The following is a 22,549-nucleotide window of genomic DNA, read 5'->3' on the forward strand; positions in this document are numbered from 1 at the left end:
GTACAAACAAAACTAATGCAAACAAGATTAGAAGGAACAAATTGGGAAAATATTTTTATAGTTAAAGGTTCTGATAAAGGCCTCATTTCCAAAATATATAGAGAACTGACTCTAATTTATAAGAAATCAAACTATTCTCCAATTGATAAATGGTCAAAGGATATGAACAGACAATTTTCAGATGATGAAATTGAAACTATATCCACTCATATGAAAGAGTGTTCCAAATCACTACTGATCAGAGAAATGCAAATTAAGACAACTCTGAGATACCACTACCCACCTGTCAGATTGGCTAAGATGACAGGAAAAGATAATGATGAATGTTGGAGGGGATGTGGGAAAACTGGGACACTGATGCATTGTTGGTGGAGTTGTGAAAGAATCCAGCCATTCTGAAGAACAATTTGGAACTATGCCCAAAAAGTTATCAAACTGTGCATACCCTTTGATCCAGCAGTGCTACTACTGGGCTTATATCCCAAAGAAATACTAAAGAGAGGAAAGGGACCTGTATGTGCCAGAATGTTTGTGGCAGCTCTTTTTGTGGTGGCTAGAAACTGGAAGATGAATGGATGTCCATCAGTTGGAGAATGGTTGGGTAAATTATGGTATATGAAGGTTATGGAATATTATTGCTCTGTAAGAAATGACCAACAGGATGAATACAGAGAGGCTTGGAGAGACTTACATGAACTGATGCTGAGTGAAATGAGCAGAACCAGGAGATCACTATACACTTCAACAACAATGCTGTATGAGGATGTATTCTGATGGAAGTGGAAATCTTCAACATAGAGAAGATCCAACTTCCTTCCAGTTGATCAATGATGGATAGAAACAGCTATACCCAGAGAAGGAACACTGGGAATTGAATGTAAACTGTTTGCACTACTGTCTTTCTACCCAGGTTACTTATACCTTCGGAATCCAATTCTTAACGTGCAACAAGAAAATTGGATTTACACACATATATTATATCTAGGTTATACTGTAACACATTTAATATGTATGGGATTGCCTGTCATCTAGGGAAGGGAGTAGAGAAAAAAAAATTACTCATGATATGTACTGTCAAAAAATTATAATTATAAAATTAATAAAAAAAAAAAAGGTAGGGAATGATCAAAGAATACATGTAAAAAAAATTATGAGCAGGAAGATTTAAAAACAAAAAACAAAAAACCAAGCTTGAAAAGACTTACGTGAACCGATGGAGGACCAGGGGAACATTGTACATAGGAACAGCAATACTGTACAATGACCAATTCTGAATGACTTAACTATTCTTAGCAATCCAATGATCCAAGACAATTCCAAAGAACTTGTGATGAAAAATGTTATCCCCATCTCCATGGAAAGAACTGATGGGTTCAGAATGCAGATTGAAGCAGGTTTATATATATATATGTATACATATATTTTTTTAATCTTTTTCTCCTTCATTTGGGACTGTATCTTTTTTTCACAATATGACTGATGGTGGTGTGTTTTGTATCATAGAACATGTATAATCTATATCAAACTGCTTACTGTTTTAGAAAAGAGAAGTGAGGAAGGGAAGAAAAAATTTGGAGCTAGAATTGTTTTTGAAAAAAAATTGATTAAAATTTTTCTTTACATGTAACTGGGGAAAAATATTATTAAAAAGAAAAGACAGACTGATGGGCTTGGAAGTATAGGATCTAATTTCAGATCCCCATTCTGTCTTTAACTACCTGTGTGATAATCTCTCTGAATCTGTTTCCTTCTTTGTAAAATGAGGGAATTGGACTAGTTGACCACAAAGATCTCTTCTGCTCCAAATCCCTTAACCATATGATTTTTGTGAAGAAGGAAATAATGTGCTCATCAAAATTTCAGGTCCACATTTGGGAAGAGGCAGTTCAATGGCTCAGTGCACAGAGCTCTGGGCTTGGAGTCAGAAAGACCTGAGTCCAAATCTGGCCCCAGACACTCACTGGCTATATAACCCTACACAGTCACTTAACTTCTGTTAGTCTAATTTATTGGAGAAGGAAATATCATACCATATCAGCATCTCGACCAAGAAAACCTCAAAAATATGGTCATGAAAAGCTGGACATTACCAAACAACAGCAAACTAACATATTAGCAAGCTTGTCTCTCATGGTCAGAACTCTCTCCTTCCTAATCTCCATCTTCTGACTCCCTGGCTTCTAGAATTAGAATTAGCTTGAAAAGTTAGAATATTTCTATAAAGATCTCCCAAGTGGAGAGGAATGAGTAATTTGGGGGGATATGGGGTTTGCAGTACCTTCTTACTAGGCTGGAATGACATTAGAGTACTTTGTTTTATTTTCTCTTATACTGTACTTTGAATTATTTTGTATTGTGTATTTTTAGCTAAGTTATGATATGTGTTTTAAAAAAAAAAAAAAAAAAAAAAAAAAAAACATGTTCAGGCATGTTAGAGGGAAAGATTCCAAAAAAGTATGGATAGGCTCCATGTTCTTCTCATTTACCCTAAAATATAACAAAAACTTAAAGAAAGCTTTAGATCAGTCAAAAATAGGATTTTTGGTCCGAAATTCTAGTTTTTCTGTGGACCAGTGTATTTTGCTATAGTGAAATATAGGGTATAGTAGGCTTAGAGATGATAATCTTCTGCTAAGAAAATATGGAGACTATGTTTTGGACCTTAAATGAACTTTAGACATCATTTTTAGTCTAGTGTCTACATTTAACTGATAAACTGTGATCTAGGTCAAATTAAGTGACTTGCCCTAAATCCCAGAGGCAACAAGTAGCAAAACTACAGTCGCAACCTAGTTCTTCTGATTCCACATGTAGCATTCATCTCACTTTAGTTACCTAAAGAGTATTAGATTTCAAGTCAAAAGAGCTAGGTTCAAATTCTGACTTTGTTACTTATTAGTTGTGACTTCAGGCTAGTCATTTCATGTTCAGGTATACCTGTCATGTGGTCAGACCAGATGACCTCAGAGATCTCATCCAGCTCCAAAACAGTGATTTGGAATCTCTTCCTAATCTCAATTAGCTGTAGGCTCTAGAGTTTTAGAATGTTAGAGCTGAAAGGAAACTTAAAAATTATTTAGTGCAGTGCCTTTATTTTGCAGAGTAGGAAACTGAAGCCCAGAGAAGAGAAACTAATTTTCTTGAAATACTTGGTAAGTTAGTAGCAGAGTGAGGACTCAAACTCAGGTTTCTCAAATCTATTGAAGTGCTTGTATTGCTGCTATTTTATGTGTCCTCACTATAGTATCTTGCTTTTCAAGCTTCTGCAGGAACCAGGCAAATAAATCTGGCCTTTAGGAGGGACTAGCCTTATTGACTATGTGAATAAGACTTATTTTTCTGGTTTTATTTATATTCTTTTAACTGTATGGTTTTTGGATTGCTCAAAAATGCAGAACAATTGAATTTTAAGCTACAGTGAAGTGCTGGTTTGGCAAGAGCTTAGTATGACAAGTTTACTTGAAAATTAGAGATTTGATCAAGTCTCAAAGCACTCACTTAAGGTCAATCTGCTGTAACCAAGTCCTTAGTGGAAAGATGATTCTAGGGTCGACTTTAAACTCTTCTATCTCTTGTATAATTTGTATTTTTAGTTGAGGGAAGAAAAATTAGAAGAGGAGAAAAGCTCTGAGGATCTGATCCACAAACTCTTACTGGAGGACATTGAAGCAGGGAAAAAAAGAATGGAAGAACTGCAGAAAAAAGATGAGCCATTAGTTCTCGTAAGTAATCTCTTTTTAATAATAATAATGACAATAATAATTCACATTTATAAACTGTTTTATGGTGGATAAAAAATGAAATGACTAAGAAAACAAAGGTTCAATCTTCTGAGCAAATCCATTTATTAAGCAACATGTGGCAGTTGCTTAACAAAATGGGGTCATACTTGCTCAGCTTAGGCCTAGACTCTGAATACAGGGGGAGACGATTTTTGTCCATTAAAAACAATTAGTCAAATAAGACCAACTGTTCAAGAGAAAACAGCAAAACATTAGCTAATCTGATTTCTAATTGGATGAAATATTAGGAACTTTCCAAGTTGAAAGTGGGAGAACAGCAATTCCTTGAAATCAGAAAAAGTGTCCCATTCCCCCATTTATGTCTTGTGTATAATCAAAGGAACATGGAAACAATAACTGATAGGTCAATATGGGACCAATTTTCAGGTAAGGTATAAAAGTTGCTTGAGATGAGCAACTGTGAGAAAATTGCTTGTATCAGTCTTTATGTGAAAAAATTCCTTGCATCAGGCTTTGGATTTGATTGAGTTTCTGGTCAGCATATCCTGTCTTTTTGTTAGGAGTCTCTAAATAGCAGGTAGAGGTCCCAGCAACACAGGGCTAGGTTCAAACAATGCAGTAAGGTTTTCTGTCAAGTCCCACAATTGAATGAAGTTTTCTTGCAGGATAGAAATTGCACTACACTAATTTCTTGAATAAAAAGGAAATTTGAACTAAGCTCCAGCCAGAATTGAGTCACAAGATGGATTTGGTGTGGTCCACTCAATTGCCATATTTAACCACTTGCTATCTTAATCCTCTAAGTTCCTTCAATTTCCTCACCTTACAGCCCTTTTTGATAGAATTTTCCTCCACTGACCTGTCACATCGAGACTTAGTGATGAAGCACTTCAGAATGCACTTGAGTTAGGGTCCAATGAAACTATAGGCCTTCCTGGTTCATGAAAAATAGAGAACTTAGTAAGGATAGTCCATAACAGCATTAAGATATGAGTGGAAGGGATAGCTAGGTGGCGCAGTGGATAGAGCACCTGCCCTGAATTCAGGAGGACCCGAGTTCAAATGTGATCTCAGACACTTAACACTTCCTAGTTGTGTGACCCTGGGCAAGTCACTTAACCCCAGCCTCAGAAGAAGGGGGGGGGGGAAGATATGAGTGAAAAAAATCAGCTTTGTGTGTGTAAAGTTCTGATCATCTCTCAGTTGTAATCCTTCTCTGGGAGGAGGTTTCTTTTCTCTGTGAATCTTTTTCTCTGTCCTCTTCACTTGCAAATCCAGGGTACATCTTCTCCTTAATCCAACCCAGAACTGCTCCTCCAGGCCGCAGTCCCAACTCTGGCCCAGATTCGACTCACTCCTTGCTCAATGGTGTCTTCTCCCAGAGAACCCAAGGGCTTGTGGGAAAATTACTTCTACCAATGAACTTGCTCCTCTTAAACATGCAAGCTCCTCCCCAGAAGTTCAAAGGAGTAAAACTCCCCTAAACTACCAACTTAGCACTTAGTAAGAACCTAATATCTCATTATCTCATTAGCACTTAGTAAGAACCTAACATGTGTGGACACAGGTTAAAGATTGCTAAATAGGATGGGGTAGGGAACTAGAAAGAAGGAAAGACAGCATCAAATACTCCCTCAAAATTCTCTTGTGTTCTTATGTTACTTTGCTATACCTTACTTTAAGCAGTCCACTTAATCTCTCTTGGTCCTTATTTCATCATTTATAAAATGGGAATAAGGAAACTGCTGTGTTCCTTATCTCAGAATTGTGAGAAAAAGACCAAAAAACTGTAAACTTTTTACATATATACAACTACTTATAATGGTCATTTACTCATTAAAACATGCCTGTGGGTACTTTTATTTCTTGTTTATATTTGAAAAGAATAAAGTTGATTTCTAATGTGAGATATTTTACCCATTATTCTTCTCCCTTGCCCTTTCAAAGCATTCCTCTTTCTCACTCATTCTTTTGAGATCATCATATCCTCTGTCCAGATAGATTTCTTCTAACTGCCCTAATGATACAGTTCTTAGGGATACATGTATCATCAATACTTATAGGAATCTAAATAGTTTAGCCTTGTTTTATTAGTCTTTTATGATTTCTTATTCATATTTGCATTTTTATACTTCTTTTTATTATTGTGTTTGAATGTTAAGTTTTCTATTCAGCTCAGGTTTTTTCATCAGGAATCCTCTATCAGGAATTCCTATCAGGAATTCTAATCAGGAATGTCTATCAGGAATTCTTTAAAATCCTTTTTTTTTTTTTTTTTTTCCCCCATTAAATGTCTGTGCTTTCTTCTATAGGTTATTTTTTATTGTAATCCTACCTTCTTTGCCTTTTGGAATCTTATATTTCAAGCCCTCCACTTGTCTGTAAGGGTAGTTGCTAAATTTTATGTGATCCTGACTGCTTTTTATAATATGTGGATTTATTCTTTCTTGTTGCTTGCAGTTCTTGACCTGGGAGCACAGATTATTTTTTTTTATTTGAATGTGTGTGTTTGTATATGTGTATGTATGTGTAAGTATATATACACATATGTATCTGTGCACATATGTGTATATCTATGTGTGTATGTGTGTGTGTATGAAATATTCCTGAGAATTTTTATTTTGGGATTTCTTTCAAGAGATGGCTAGTACAGGGAGATGACCTGGGAGAGAATTGAAGGGGTAAAGGGATTGAAAGTCATAATGAGAATGGAATAGGATTTTTTAAGGGAAGAAAGGAGTGAAAAGCAGTAGATTATGGTTAGATAAGGGAATTGCAGAATTCTTGAATAGAAGTGGTACATTTGTAAGTGATGGCAAGATCAAAAACATTATAATCTCTGTGTGATTGAGCTGGGGTGGAAGAGTAACTCAGGAGAAGAGTAGATTGTGAAAACTTATGTTTAGGTTTATATGAGGGAGAATCAGTGCATGTATTGAAGTCCCCTAATATGAACGCAGAAGTTGGGGAGGAAAGAAAAATTGTGAGCTGGGCACCACATTCATTGAGGAAGAAAGGGGAGTTTGTAGACAACAGCTACCAGGATTTTGATTGGGTGGTAAATATGAATAGCATGAACCTTAAAGGAAGAAGTTACTGAGTGATGGAAGAAAGAAGAGAACCTGAAGGTGGGGAACAAGGAGTATTTCAGCTTCCATGTCTAGGCTAGTGAACTAAGAATGAGTACAGGTTCAGACATTAGTGGAAAGAGCTGGAAAGCTGTATTGAGACAGCCAAGATTCAGTTAGAGTTAGAAGATGAAAGGGGTAGGAAAGGAAAAGATTCAAATGAAAGTAAGTTTGTTTCTTATGGAACAGGCAGTGGAAACTTGCGTGGCATTTGATTGGAACTTTGGATGGTTAAAGGGCATGGGAATAAGAAATTGAGTATAGAATATAGGGAATGGGATTTGAATGTTGACCTCCATATTAATACCATTCTTTACAATCAGGCTATGGTCTATCATTTTCAGATTTATTTCACATTACTCCCCTTTTCACATTCTGATTTTCAGACAATCTGGCCTGTTCTCTGATTCCAGAACTCTTCATTTCATCTGTGCTTTTATATTTTTGACCTTGCCTATAATGTATTCCCTCCTAGAAATTGGACTCTTAATTGAACTTAATTTCAAGGCTGAACTATAGTGCAACCATAGTCTTTCTTAATCCTTCAATTGTTACTGTGCAATCAAAGCATTTGTGGTTTTTCATTTGTGCATCTTGTATGTTTTGAGTAGACTTTTTGAGAGCAAGGACTCTTGGATGTTTTTTCTCTTTGTATCTGAAAAACTTACTGTGGTAGCTTGCATATAAAAGACACTCAATGAATGCTAATTCAGTTGAAGTAGTTTGCCTAAGATTCTAATGAGGTAATGAGTAAATGCACAGAGATTTTATTATGGACTTAGGACTCTATTCTTCAGGCTCTTGAAAAGCAAATGATTTGAATTTTGGGAAGATCTTCTATATGTTATTTGCCAGATACTTTGGGTTATTCTAGTTATTCTAGTTATATTACTAAATGTTGCTACTATTATCAACAATAACTCACGTGTGTGATGCTTTATGGCTTATGGAATGCTTCCCTCTTAAACAATCTTGTAAGGTTATATAGTGAATCCAAAATAAAAACTTGATGAACTAACTAAAGTTGCAGAGGACACTATTCCTAATCTCCAACAAATGCTTATTCAGCATCCCCTCCCTGATGAGAACAGAATGCAACTTCCACACCCTGACAGTTTCCCTTCCTCTCCAGTGCCATAGAGATCAAACTCCAAGCAACAAAAATTTGCCTAGTCTGCAATAGCCACTTGGCAACATTCTATGCCTAACTTGAGCTGAGGAACAGAGAGAAGAGGCAGGATATATGTCTATGTTTGTAAAACTTGAGATTTCACCATAACCCTCATCTTGTAGCAGTGTTGTGGAGATCCAAACATGACAAAATTTCCACAGTCTGATAGCTACATGGCATCTCTGTATTATTGAGCCAGAGAATTGAGTAATGGAGGAAAGTGGGAAGGATGTATGTATTGAGCACTATGGGGCAATCCATTAAGCCTGAAGAAAAGAGCATGGCATCCAGCTAGAGCCCTTCTCCTTTCCCTTTTCTCCCCAAGTCACTTGGGAGAGAGACCAAGGCTGGTGAACCATAAGTTACCCAGTTTATGATTTAGCCCCCAGGGTAACCATCATCTCAGGGGAAAGGAAGTCAGAAAGTGACCAGTAAGGATTATACTTGACTCTGTTGAGAATTACAAAACAGTAGAAGCTCAGAATCATGTAGTTTATCCATTACTGTTGAGCTTTATCTAGTTGGAAAAATGAAGCCCAACCTTCTAGTTTCTGCACAGCACCTTTCCTGATGCCCTCAGTAAACAGTGCCCTTCTCTACCTTGTGATTATTTTATATTTGTTTTGTGAATAGTTAATAAGTGTACTCTTTTGCCCAAGACAATAAAATAAGCTCTTTGAGAGCAGGGCTTGTTTCATTTGTTGTCTTTGTTTTCCCAGTGCCTAGCGATAGTCAGGACTGGAAAAAAAATGCTTGTTGATTGAGTAATAAAACGTAACATACATGAGACAGTTGGAAAAAGGAATTTAAAAAGAAGCATAAGTGGTCAGATAGAAGGTTTTGTTGTATGGATTATTTTTGTCATAAGGAATTAGTAGAAAATTCAATCAGATAAATGTGAAAATATGTATAGAAGAATTGTACATGTTTAACATATATTGGATTACTTGCTGTCTAGAGGAAGGAGTAGGGGGAAGGGAGAAAAATTGGAATACAAGATCTTGCCAGGGTGAATGTTGAAAACTTATCTTTGCATATATTTTGAAAATAAAAAGCTATTAATTTTTTATTATAGCTTTTTATTTATAAGATATATGCATGGGCAATTTTTCAGCATTGACCCTTGCAAAACCTTTTGTTTCCAACTTTTCCCTTCCTTCCCTCCACCCCTTCCCCTCAATGGCAGGTAGACCCATACATGTTAAATATATTAAAGTATATGTTAAACATAATATATGTTTATATATACATACAGTCATTTTGCTGCACTAGAAAAAACCGGACAAAGATATAAGGTAAATATTGTACTAGAAATGCTAGCCTCGGCAATAAGAGCCGAGAAAGAGATTCAAGGAATTAGAATAGGTAATGAGGAAATCAAACTATCATTCTTTGCAGATGACATGATGGTATACTTAGAGAACCCCCAAAATTCTGCTAAAAAGCTATTAGAAATAATTCAGAACTTTAGCAAAGTTGCAGGATACAAAATAAATCCACATAAATCCTTAGCATTTTTATACATTACCAACACAATCCAACAGCAAGAGATGCAAAGAGAAATTCAATTCAAAATAACTGTCGATAGTATAAAATATTTGGGAATATATCTACCAAAGGAAAGTCAGGAATTATATGAGCAAAATTTACAAAACACTTGCCACAAAAATAAAGTCGGATTTAAATAATTGGAAAGACATTAAGTGCTCTTGGAAAGGGCAAGTGAATATAATCAAGATGACAATACTTCCTAAATTAATTTATTTATTTAGTGCTATACCAATCAGACTCCCAAGAAACTATTTTAATGACCTAGAAAAAATAACAACAAAATTCATATAGAAGAATAAAAGGTCGAGAATTTCAAGGGAAGTAATGAAAAAAAAAAAATCAAATGAAGGTGGCCTAGCTATACCTGATCTAGAACTATATTATAAAGCAGCAGTCATCAAAATCATTTGGTATTGGCTAAGAAATAGACTAGTTGATCAGTGCAGTAGGTTAGGTTCACAGGACAAGAGAGTGAATAAAAATAGCAATCTAGTGTTTGAAAAACCCAAAGATCCCAACTTTTGGGATAAGAATTCATTAATTGACAAAACCTGCTGGGAAAACTGGAAATTAGTATGGCAGAAACTAGGCAAGGACCCACACTTAACACCACATAATAAGATAAGATCAAAATGGGTCCATGATTTAGGCATAAAGGACGAGATCATAAATAAATTAGAGGAACATAGGATCGTTTACCTCTCAGACTTGTGGAGGAGGAAGGATTTTGTGACCAAAGGAGAACTAGAGATCATTATTGATCACAAAATAGAAAATTTTGATTACATCAAATTAAGAAGCTTTTGTACAAACAAAACTAATGCAAACAAGATTAGAAGGGAAGTAACAAATTGGGAAAACATTTTTACAGTTAAAGGTTCTGATAAAGGCCTCATCTCCAAAATATAGAAAGAATTGACTCTAATTTATAAGAAATCAAGCCATTCTCCAATTGATAAATGGTCAAAGGATATGAATAGACAATTTTCAGATGATGAAATTGAAACTATTTCCACTCATATGAAAGAGTGTTCCAAATCACTATTGATCAGAGAAATGCAAATTAAGACAACTCTGAGATGTCATTTCACACCTGTCAGATTGGCTAAGATGACAGGAACAAATAATGCTGAACGTTGGAGGGGCTGTGGGAAAACTGGGACACTGATACATTGTTGGTGGAGTTGTGAAAAAATCCAACCATTCTGGAGAGCAATCTGGAATTATGCCCAAAAAGTTATCAAATTGTGCATACCCTTTGATCCAGCAGTACTACTACTGGGCTTATATCCCAAAGAAATACTGAAGAAGGGAAAGGGACCTGTATGTGCCAAAATGTTTGTGGCAGCCCTTTTTGTAGTGGCTAGAAACTGGAAAATGAATGGATGTCCATCAATTGGAGAATGGTTGAGTAAATTATGGTATATGAAGGTTATGGAATATTATTGTTCTGTAAGAAATGACCAACAGGAGGAATACAGAGAGGCTTGGAGAGACATATCAACTGATGCTGAGTGAAATGAGCAGAACTAGGAGATCATTATGCACTTCAACAATGATACTGTATGAGGATGTATTCTGATGGAAGTGAATATCTTCAACATAGAGAAGAGCTAATCCAATTCCAATTGATCAATGATGGACAGAATCAGCTACACCCAGAGAAGGAACACTGGGAAATGAGTGTAAACTGTTAGTATTATTTTTGTTTTTCTCCCCAGGTTATTTTTACCTTACGAATCCAATTCTTCTTGCAACAACAACAACAACAAAAATTCAGTTCTGCACCTATATATTGTACCTAGGATATACTATAAGATATTTAATATGTATGGGAATGCCTGCCATCTAGGGGAAGGGGTGGAGGGAAGGAGGGGAAAAATTTGGAACAGAAGGAGTACAAGGAGGGATAATGTTGTAAAAAATTACCTATACATATGTACTGTCAAAAAATGTTATAATTATAAAATTAATAATTTAAAAAAAAAGATATAAGGTAAAAATAACCTGAGGAAATAAAAAATGCAAGCAAACAAAAACAGAGGGAGTAGAAATGCTATGTTGTTAGAGAAGAGCTAATACAATTCCAATTGATCATTGATGGACAGAATCAGCTACATCCAGAAAAGGAACACTGAGAAATGAGTGTAAACTGTGAGCATTGTTTTTTGTTTTGTTTTGTTTCTCTTCCCAGATTATTTTTACCTTGTGAATACAATCCTTCCTTTGCAACAACAACAACAACAAAATTCGGTTCTGCACATATATATTGTACCTAGGATATACTATAAGATATTTAATATGTATGGGAATGCCTGCCATCTAGGGGAAGGGGTGGAGGGAAGGAGGGGAAAAACTCGGAACAGAAGAGAGTACAAGGGATAGTGTTGCAAAAAAAAAAAATTAAAATACCTATGCATATGTACTGTCAAAGAAAATGTTATAATTATAAAAATTAATTAAAAAAAAAAAAGAAATGCTATGTTGTGGTTCACACTCAATTCCCATAGTTCTTTTGCTGAGTGTAGCTGGTTCTCTCCATTATTGAACAAGTGGAACTGATTTGGTTCATCTTATTGTTGAAGAGAGCCATGTCCATCAGAATTGATCATTATATACTATTGTTGTTAAGGTATAATGACCTCCTGGTCCTGCTCACTTCATTTAGCATCAGTTCATTTAAGTCTCTCCAGGCCTTTCTGAAATCTTCCTGCTGGTCATTTCTTACAGAACAATAATATTCCATAACATTCATATGCCACAATTTATTCAGCCATTCTCCAATTGATGGTCATCCATTCATTTTGCAGTTTCTAGCCACTAAAAAAAGGGCTGCCACAGACATTTTTGCATATACAGGTCCCTTTCCCTTCTTTAAGATCTCTTTGGGATATAAGCCCAGTAGTAACACTGCTGGATCAAAGGGTATGTATAGTTTGATAACTTTTTGAGCATAGTTCCAAATTGCTCTCCAGAATGGTTGGATTCGTTCACAATTCTACCAACAATGCATCAGCGTCCCAGTTTTCCCAACTTTCCAACATTCCTTTTTCCAACATTCAGCATTATCTTTTCCTGTCATCCTAGCCAATCTGGCAGGTGTGTGTGGTATCTCAGAGTTGTTTTAATTTGCATTTCTCTGATTAATAATGATTTGGAGCAGCTTTTCATATGGTTGGAAATAGTTTCTATTTCTTTATCTAAAAATTGTCTTTTCATATCCTTTGACCATTTATCAATTGTAAAATGGCTTAATTTCTTATAAATTAGAGTCAATTCTCTGTATATTTTGGAAATGAGGCCTTTATCAGAATCTTGGGTTGTAAAAATGTTTTCCCAATTTATTGCTTCCCTTCTAATCTTGTCTGCATTAATTTTGTTTGTACAAAAGCTTTTTTTTTTTTTTTTTTTTTTATATATTTTTTTTTTATTATATATATATATATATATTTTATAATATTATCCCTTGTATTCATTTTTCCAATTTACCCCCCCTCCCTCTATTCCCTCCCCCCGACGACAGGCAATACCATACATTTTACATGTGTTACAATATAGTCTAGGTACAATACATGTGTGCGAATATCACTTTCTTGTTGCACAATAAACATTAGAATCCGAAGGTACATGCAACCTGGGCAGACAGATATTAGTGCTAACAATTTTCATTCCCCTCCCAGTGTTTCTTCTCTGGGTGCAGCTACCTCTGTCCATCATTGATCAACTGGAAGTGAGTTGGATCTTCTTTATGTTGAAGATTTCCACTTCCATCAGAATACATCCTCATACAGCATTGTTGTTGAAGTGTACAGTGATCTTCTGGTTCTGCTCATTTCACTCAGCATCAGTTGATTTAAGTCTCTCCAGGCCTCTCTATATTCCTCCTGCTGGTCATTTCTTACCGAGCAATAATATTCCATAACCTTCATATACCACAATTTACCCAACCATTCTCCAACTGATGGACATCCATTCATCCTCCAGTTTCTAGCTACAACAAAAAGAGCTGCCACAAACATTTTGGCACATATATGTCTCTTTCCGCTCTTTAGTATTTCTTTGGGATATAATCCCAGTAGTAGCGCTGCTGGGTCAAAGGGTATGCACAGTTTGATAACTTTTTGGGCATAATTCCAGATTGCTCTCCAGAATGGCTGGATTCTTTCACAACTCCACCAGCAATGTATTAGTGTCCCAGTTTTCCCACATCCCCTCCAACATTTGTCATTATTTGTTCCTGTCATCTTAGCCAATCTGACAGGTGTGTAGTGGTATCTCAGAGTGGTCTTAATTTGCATTTCTCTGATCAGTAGTGATTTGGAACACTCTTTCATGTGAGTGGATATAGTTTCAATTTCTTCCTCTGAGAATTGTCTGTTCATATCCTTTGACCATTTATCAATTGGAGAATGGTTCGGTTTCTTATAAATTTGGGTCAGTTCTCTATATATTTTGGAAATGAGACCTTTGTCAGAACCTTTGTTTTTAAAAATATTTTCCCAATTTGTTACTTTCCTTCTAATCTTGTTTGCATTAGTATTATTTGTACAGAAACTTTTTAGTTTGATGTAATCAAAATCTTCTATTTTGTGATCAATAATGATCTCTAGTTCTCCTCTGGTCATAAATTCCTTCCTCCTCCACAAGTCTGAGAGGTAGATTATCCTCTGTTCCTCTAATCTATTTATTATCTCCCTCTTTATGCCTAAATCATGGACCCATTTTGATCTTATCTTGGTATATGGTGTTAAGTGTGGATCCATATCTAATTTCTGCCATACTAATTTCCAGTTTTCCCAACAGTTTTTTCCGAATAATGAATTTTTATCCCTAATGTTGGAATCTTTGGGTTTGTCAAAGATTAGATTGCTATAGATGTATCCTTTTTTGTCCTTTGTATCTAATCTGTTCCACTGATCTACCGGTCTATTTCGTAGCCAATACCAAATGGTTTTGGTGACTGCTGCTATATAATATAGCTTTAGATCAGGTACACTTAGACCACCTTCCTCTGAGTTTTTTTTCATTAGTTCCCTTGCAATTCTTGACCTTTTATTCTTCCATATGAATTTTGTTGTTATTTTTTCTAGGTCATTAAAATAGTTTCTTGGGAGTCTGATTGGTATAGCACTAAATAAATAGATTAGTTTGGGGAGTATTGTCATCTTTATTATATTCGCTCGGCCTATCCAAGAGCACTGAATGTCTTTCCAATTATTTAAATCTGACTTTATTTTTGTGGCAAGTGTTTTGTAATTTTTCTCATATAATTCCTGACTTTTCTTTGGTAGATGGATTCCCAAATATTTTATACTCTCAACATTTGTTTGGAATGGAATTTCTCTTTGTATCTCTTGCTGTTGCATTTTGTTAGTGATATATAAAAATGCCGAGGATTTATGTGGATTTATTTTGTATCCTGCCACTTTGCTGAAATTTTGAATTATTTCTAGTAGCTTTTTAGCAGAGTCTTTGGGGTTCTCTAAGTATACCATCATGTCATCTGCAAAAAGTGATAGTTTGATTTCCTCATTTCCTACTCTAATTCCTTGAATCTCTTTCTCGGCTCTTATTGCCGAGGCTAGCGTTTCTAGTACTATATTGAATAGTAATGGTGATAGTGGGCAACCTTGTTTCACTCCTGATCTTACTGGGAAAGGTTGCAGTTTATTTCTATTGCATATTATGCTTACTGACGGTCTTAAATATATACTCCTGATTATTCTAAGGAATAATCCATTTATTCCTATACTCTCAAGAGTTTTTAGTAGGAATGGATGTTGGATTTTGTCAAATGCTTTTTCTGCATCTATTGAGATGATCATATGGTTCTTATTAATTTGATTATTAATATGGTCAATTATATTAATAGTTTTCCTAATATTAAACCAGCCCTGCATTCCTGGAATAAATCCTACTTGATCATAGTGTATTATCTTGGAGATGATTTTCTGAAGTCTTTTTGCTAATATCTTATTTAAGATTTTAGCATCAATATTCATTAAGGAGATTGGTCTATAATTTTCTTTCTCAGTTTTCGATCTACCAGGTTTAGGTATCAGTACCATGTCTGTGTCATAAAAGGAGTTTGGTAGGACTCCTTCATCCCCTATTTTTTCAAATAATTTATATAACATTGGGGCTAATTGTTCTTTAAATGTTTGGTAGAATTCACATGTGAATCCATCTGACCCTGGGGATTTTTTCCTGGGGAGTTGATTAATAGCTTGTTCTATTTCTTTTTCTGAAATGGGACTATTTAAGCAATTTATCTCCTCCTCTGTTAATCTAGGGAGCCTATATTTTTGGAGAAAGTCATCCATTTCACTTAAGTTATCAAATTTATTGGCATAAAGTTGGGCAAAGTAACTCCTTATTATTTCTCTAATTTCCTCTTCATTGGTGGAAAGATCCCCCTTTTCATTTGTAAGACTATCAATTTGATTTTCCTCTTTCTTTTTTTTGATCAAATTTACCATAGGTTTATCTATTTTATTGGCTTTTTCATAAAACCAACTCTTGGTTTTATTTATTAATTCAATAGTTTTTTTACTTTCAATTTTATTGATTTCTCCTTTTAATTTTTGTATTTCGAGTTTAATTTTTGGTTGGGGGTTTATAATTTGGTCTTTTTCTAGCCTTTTAAGTTGTAAGCCCAATTCGTTAATCTTCTCTTTCTCAATTTTCTTCAAATAAGCCTCTAAAGATATAAAATTTCCCCTTATTACTGCTTTAGCTGCATCCCAAAGATTTTGATATGATGTCTCATCATTATCATTATCTTGGGTGAAATTGTTAATTGTTTCTATAATTTGCTCTTTCACCCAGTCATTCTTTAAGATGAGATTATTCAGTTTCCAATTACTTTTTGGTCTATTTACCCCTAACTTTTTACTGAATGTAGCTTTTATTGCATTGTGATCTGAGAAGAAGGCATTTATTATTTCTGCCTTCCTACATTTAATTTTGAGATCTTTATGTCCTAATATATGGTCAATTTTTGTATAGGATCCATGAACTGCTGAGAAGAAAGTATATTCCTTCCTATTGCCATTCAGTTTTCTCCAAAGGTCTATCATACCTAGTTTTTCTAATGTTCTATTTACTTTTTTAATTTCTTTCTTGTTTGTTTTGTGGTTTGATTTGTCTAAATCTGAGAGTGCAAGGTTGAGATCTCCCACTATTATAGTTTTACTGTCTATTTCTTCTTGCAGTTCTCTTAACTTTTCCTTTAGAAAGTTAGATGCTATACCACTTGGTGCATATATGTTTAGTATTGATATGGCTTCATTATTTATGCTACCTTTCAGCAGGATATAGTTTCCTTCCTTATCTTTTTTAACGAGATCTACTTCTGCTTTTGCTTGATCTGAGATAAGGATAGCTACCCCTGCTTTTTTGGCTTTACCTGAAGCATAATAAGCTCTGTTCCAACCTTTTACCTTTACTCTGTATGTATCTCCCTGCTTTAAGTGTGTTTCCTGTAGACAACATATTGTAGGGTTCTGCTTTTTGATCCAATCTGCTATCCGTCTCCGTTTGATGGGATCGTTCATCCCATTTACATTTACAGTTAAAATTACTAATTCTGTATTTCCTGCCATCGTATTATCCCCAGATTATACTTTTTTCCCTTGACCCCCCTGATCCCCCTCCCCGATATTTAATTTACAGACCCCCCTTGTGACGCGCAACCCTCCCTCTTTTTTTTTTTTTTTTTTTTTAGGATCCCTCCCCCCTCCCTCCAAGTCCCTTCACTTATTCTCCTTTTCCTTTCCCCTTTTCCTCTCCCCCCTTTTAATGAGGTGAGAGAAAATTCTCTGAAAAACAAATATGTTAATTATTTACTCTTTGAGCCTCTTCTGATGAGAGTAAGATTCACACAATGATTCTCCCCCTCACTAAGTTCCCTCAGATATGGTGTATTTTCTATGTCTCTTCCTGGGATGTAGTTTCCCTCTTTTTATCACTCCTTCCCCTTTTTCTGAACCGACCTCCTTCCCTTTACCACACCCCCCTTTTTTTCTTTTATATCAGTAAAATCAAATTATCCTTGAGTATTTTTTATATACCCACAACAAAGTTACAGTTCTCAAGGGTTCTGTGTACCTTTTTCTGTTTCTCTTCAGTCTTGTGGATGTAGATCAAATTTTTTGTTTAAGTCTGGTTTTTTTCTTAGAAACATATAGAATTCCTCTGTTTCATTGAATGACCATCTTCTTCCATGGAAAAAGATGCTAAACTTAGCTGGGTAGTTCATTCTTGGTTGCAGTCCTTGATCTTTTGCCTTTCGGAATATCAGGTTCCAGGCCCTTCTATCTTTTAATGTGGAGGCAGCCAGATCTTGGGTGACCCTTATTGTGGCACCTTGGTATTTAAATTGTTTTTTTCTAGCTGCTTGCAGGATTTTCTCCTTTGTGTGGTAATTCTGCAGCTTAGCCACAATATTCCGTGGTGTTCTTTTTTTAGGGTCTATTTCAGAAGGAGTTCGATGAATTCTTTCCACATCTACTTTCCCTTCTGTTTCTATTATCTCTGGACAGTTCTCTTTGATAATTTCCTGTAAAATAGAATCTAGGCTCTTTTTTTGGTCATAGTTTTCTGGAAGTCCAATAATCCGCAGATTATCTCTCCTAGATCTATTTTCCAGGTCTATAGATTTTCCCAGTAAGTATTTGACGTTGTTCTCCAGCTTCTCATTTTTTTTGTTTTGTTTGACTGATTCTTGGGTTCTCTGTGAATCATTCATTTCTATTTGTTCCATCCTGACTTTTAAGGAGTTATTTTCTTCTTTCACAGTTTTTAGTTCTTTTTGTAAATGCCCAATTTCGTTTTTAAATGAATTATTTTGCTCTATTGAGTTTTTTTCCATTTCCCTAATTTTTTTTTTTTGAGAATTATTTTCTTTTTCCAATTCAGAAATTCTATTTTCTTGAGACTTTTTTATCTTTTCCAATTCAGATATCCTACTTTCCTGTGTTTTTTTAACCTTTTCTAATTCACTAATTTTGTTTCCCTGCATCTCCTGTGAATTCTTTATTTTTTCCAACTCCAATTTCAGGACATTGTTATTCTCTATCATAACTTCCCTTTCCTTGCCCCATTTTTCTTCGATCTCCCTCAATTTCTTAAGAGCTTCTTCTAGGAGAGAGTTATGTGATGGGGGGCAGGAATCGTTCCCCTTTAGGTTGTTATCTGATTCTCTGCTGTCAACTTCCTCGGGGTTGGACACCCGCTCTTTCTCTGTATAGAAGGAATCTATGGTTTTTCTAGCTTTTTTGCTCATACTTAAAAAAAATCTTTTGGGGTCTGTCTCTGGGGTAGGAAATTATTTACTTCTTTACCAGCTTCCTCCCAGACGGGATGGATGCAGCGGCTCCTGAGCCTGAGCTAAGAGAGAGCTCTGTGAGAGAGTTCCCCACCCTCTCCCTGGGAGTGCCTCAGAGGTGATTAGCACTGCTGTGCTTCGAGGGCGTAGAATAGTGAAGACTGCAGGAAGCCCAGGCTATGTGTCCGGGTGGGGAGTGAATGTCTGCAGCAGGTGACGTGAGAAGCCCCTGCGCTCAAACTGGAAGTGTCTGCCAGAAACCACGGTCCCTAGTTCAAAGGTTCCGCTTCTCTGGGACTTCCTGGAGCTGAGTTCCACTCCCTCCAGCTAAGTTAGGCAGTGTGTGTTGCCTTGGGCCGTATCCACCCACTTGTCAGTCTCTTAACTATTCTCAGGAGGTAGCTGAGGCCACACCCCCTGGTGCCCAGATCTGTGCCTGAGTCACCCCCAGGGTCCGGGGAAAATCTAATCTGAGTTTTAAAATATTTTGGCTTTCTCTTCTGAACTGCTAAATAATTAGCAGAGAAGAGCTAACAGCCTGTGCCAGATTCCTTTACCTCAGTGGCTTCTCTGATCCCAGAGCCCCTCCCAGCGCAATGGGCGCAGTGTGCCCCTACCCCACCGTCTGTGCTGGTCTTTCTTATTCCTCCCCTGAGAACTGACCTTTCCTGTTGAAACTCCAGATTCTCTTCAGCTGGTAAGTCGTGCTTCCAGTCCTTGTGGTATCTATCAATCCTGAGCTAATTTTGAGACTTAATTTATCTAATTGGTTGTGAGGGAGTGAGGACGTTCACTGAGTCGTGTGTTTCCTCTCCGCCATCTTGGCCTGTACAAAAGCTTTTTAATTTGATATAATCAAAGTTTTCTATTTTGTGATCAATAATGATCTCTAGTTCTTCTTTGGTCACATTCCTTCCTCCTCCACAGGTCTGAGAGGTAAACTATCCTATGTTTTTCTAATTTATTTATAATCTCATTTTTTTTATACCTAGATTATGAACCCATTTTGACCTTATCTTGGTGTACAGTATTAAATATGGGTCAATGCCTAATTTCTGCCATACTAATTTCCAATTTTCCCAGCAGTTTTTGTCAAACAGTGAATTCTTATCTCAAAAGCTGGGACCTTTGGGTTTGTCAGACACTAGATTATTAAAGTTATTATATTGCCCTGAGAACCTAACCTATTCCACTGATCAACTAGTCTATTTTTTAGCTAATACCAAATGGTTTTGGTGACCACTCCTTTATAATATAGTTTTATATCTGGTACAGCTAGGCCATCTTCATTTGATTCTTTTATCATTAGTTCCCTTGAAAGTCTTGACCTTTTGTTCTTCCAGATGAATTCTGTTGTTTCCAGGTCATTAAAATAGTTTTTTGGGAGTCTGATTGGTATAGCACTAATAAATAGATTCGTTTAGGGAGTATTGTCATTATTATATTCGCTCTACCTATCCAAGAGCACATAATGATTTTCCAATTGGTTAGATCTGACTTTATTTTTGTGGAAAGTGTTTTGTAGTTTTGCTCATATAGTTACTGACTTTCCCTTGGCAGATAGATTCCCAAATATTTTATACTATTGGCAGTTACTTTAAATGGAATTTCTTTTTATAACTCTAAATGTTGGATTTTGTTAGTGATATATAAGAATGCTGATGATTTATGTGGGTTTATTTTGTATCCTATAACTTTGCTAAAGGTGTGGATTATTTCTAATAGCTTTTTAGTGGAATCTCTGGGGTTCTCTAAGTATATCATATCATCTGCAAAGAGTGAGAATTTGGTTTCCTTATTACCGACTCTTAATTCCTTAATCTCTTTCTCAATTCTTATTGCCAAAGCTAGCATTTCTAATACAATATTGAATAGTATTAGTGATAGTTGCAACCTTGTTTCATTCCTGGTCTTATTGGAAATGGTTCCAGTTTATCCCCATTATACAGGATACTTACTGATGGTTTTAAATAGATGCTACTATTTTAAGGAAAAGCTCATTTATTCTTTATTTTCAAGTGTCTTTTAATAGGAATGCTCGTTGGATTTTATCAAATGCTTTTGCTGCACCTATTGAAATGATCATATAGTTTTTGTTTATTTGTTTATTGATATAGTCAATTATGCTAATAGTTTTCTTAATATTTAAACCAGCCCTGCATTCCTGGTATAAATCCTACTTGGTTGTGGTGTATTATCCTGGGGATGATTTTCTGTAATCTTTTTGCTTATATTTTATTTAAGATTTTTGCACCAATATTCATTAGGGAGATTGGTCTATAATTTTCTTTCTCTGTTTCCAACTTGCCTGGTTTAGGTATCAGTACCATGTCTGTGTTATAAAAGGAATTTGGTAAGAGTCCTTCATTCCCTATTTTTTCAAATAGTTTATATTACATTGGAATTAATTGTTCTTTAAATGTTTGGTAGAATACTCATGTAAATCCATCTGGTCTTGGGGATTTTTTCTCAGGGAGTTGATTAAAGCTATTAATTTAAAAAAAAAACATTTCAAAAAAGAAAATTCAATCAGATCAGTTTAAGAAATTAGTGTATTTTTTGCGTTGTGATGGAAATAGTGTGATTATCTTTGATTTTATAGAAGAGAAAGTTGAGTTGCAGAGTCCTACAGTAATAGAGTAGAGCCGGTTCTAAGCTTATTCTTAGTCCTTTTTTGAGCAGAGTACATAATTGTCATTTTTGGTTTGACCTGGGGAAGTTTAATATTGCCTTATCTCTTTTAAAACATAATATGATTAAGTCTTCATTTTGAAGTTATTTCTAATTCAAGTCACATTTGTTTTCTCCAAATTTCAGCTTTATTTAAAAAAAAAATTAAGATGAGCGAATTCTGATGACTGGTAATATCTGGAGGAGGGTAGAAGTTGAATACCAATACAAACATTTAAAACGAGACTTTTTGCTTGACTAAGAGAGATGAAAAAGTTAATCTCACTCCAGATGGGGGTTTAAAATGTTACAAATTGTGTCTCTTTTTACCTGGAATCTCCTTCAATATAGCCTAATAAGTATCCCTGATTACTTGATCTTCAGTAGTTCCCAATCATTGGATGTTTTCCAGAAGAAGCTGGACAATCACTTGTCAAGGATTTGTAAAGGGAATTTTGATTTAATTAAATGTGATAATTGTCACCGCTTTTGGCTTCTTCCCCACTGGGAATGTTTGATACTCAAAGTTAAAGAAAGCACTCAAGGCCAGCCCAACCCTTCCTCCTGTTTCTCTCCTTTGTCACTTCAAGGAATTTCATTTCAAGAAATATGGCTCCTGAAAATAGATAAAAGCTTGCCTGCCTTTGTAGCCTAGGTCCTGTACTTCTGTAATACACTATTTTCCATTCAACCTTTCCAATAGACTTTGCTGTAATTGTCCTTTGTTCACAGTTTTTGGTATCAAAGCTCTCTCCTCTTTCTGAGAGATATGAAGAATCACTGTTCTGCACCTTATCAGTTGCCCTCTTGAATGGTTTGTACAAGTTATTCTTTGGAAAAGACTAAAAACTAAAAAGGTGAAGGAGGAGAATAATCTGCCTTTTTGTAGGAGTGCCTAGAAGTGTCTCCAAGGGTAAAACTTAATATTTTATAAGGCTTTTACTCTTTGCAGTTTCAG

The 22,549-nt window shown here is 35.5% G+C and overlaps 1 protein-coding gene across 3 annotated transcripts in view; it reads left to right on the top strand.

The window, feature by feature from the left end:
- RNF169 (ring finger protein 169) overlaps positions 1 to 22,549 on the top strand; it is a 93,258-nt gene that overhangs the window by 46,539 nt on the left and 24,170 nt on the right. For 2 of the 3 annotated variants that reach the window (XM_074304069.1, XM_074304071.1), the window contains exon 3: positions 3,594 to 3,722. The exons of the other annotated variant lie outside the window; for it this stretch is intronic. In XM_074304069.1, coding sequence (XP_074160170.1) covers positions 3,594 to 3,722 — 129 coding nt within the window. The remainder of the gene's footprint in view (positions 1 to 3,593; positions 3,723 to 22,549) is intronic. 3 annotated transcript variants of the gene reach the window in all.

This window comes from Sminthopsis crassicaudata, chromosome 3, assembly GCF_048593235.1.
Source record: "Sminthopsis crassicaudata isolate SCR6 chromosome 3, ASM4859323v1, whole genome shotgun sequence".
Classification (NCBI taxonomy): Eukaryota; Metazoa; Chordata; class Mammalia; order Dasyuromorphia; family Dasyuridae; genus Sminthopsis; species Sminthopsis crassicaudata.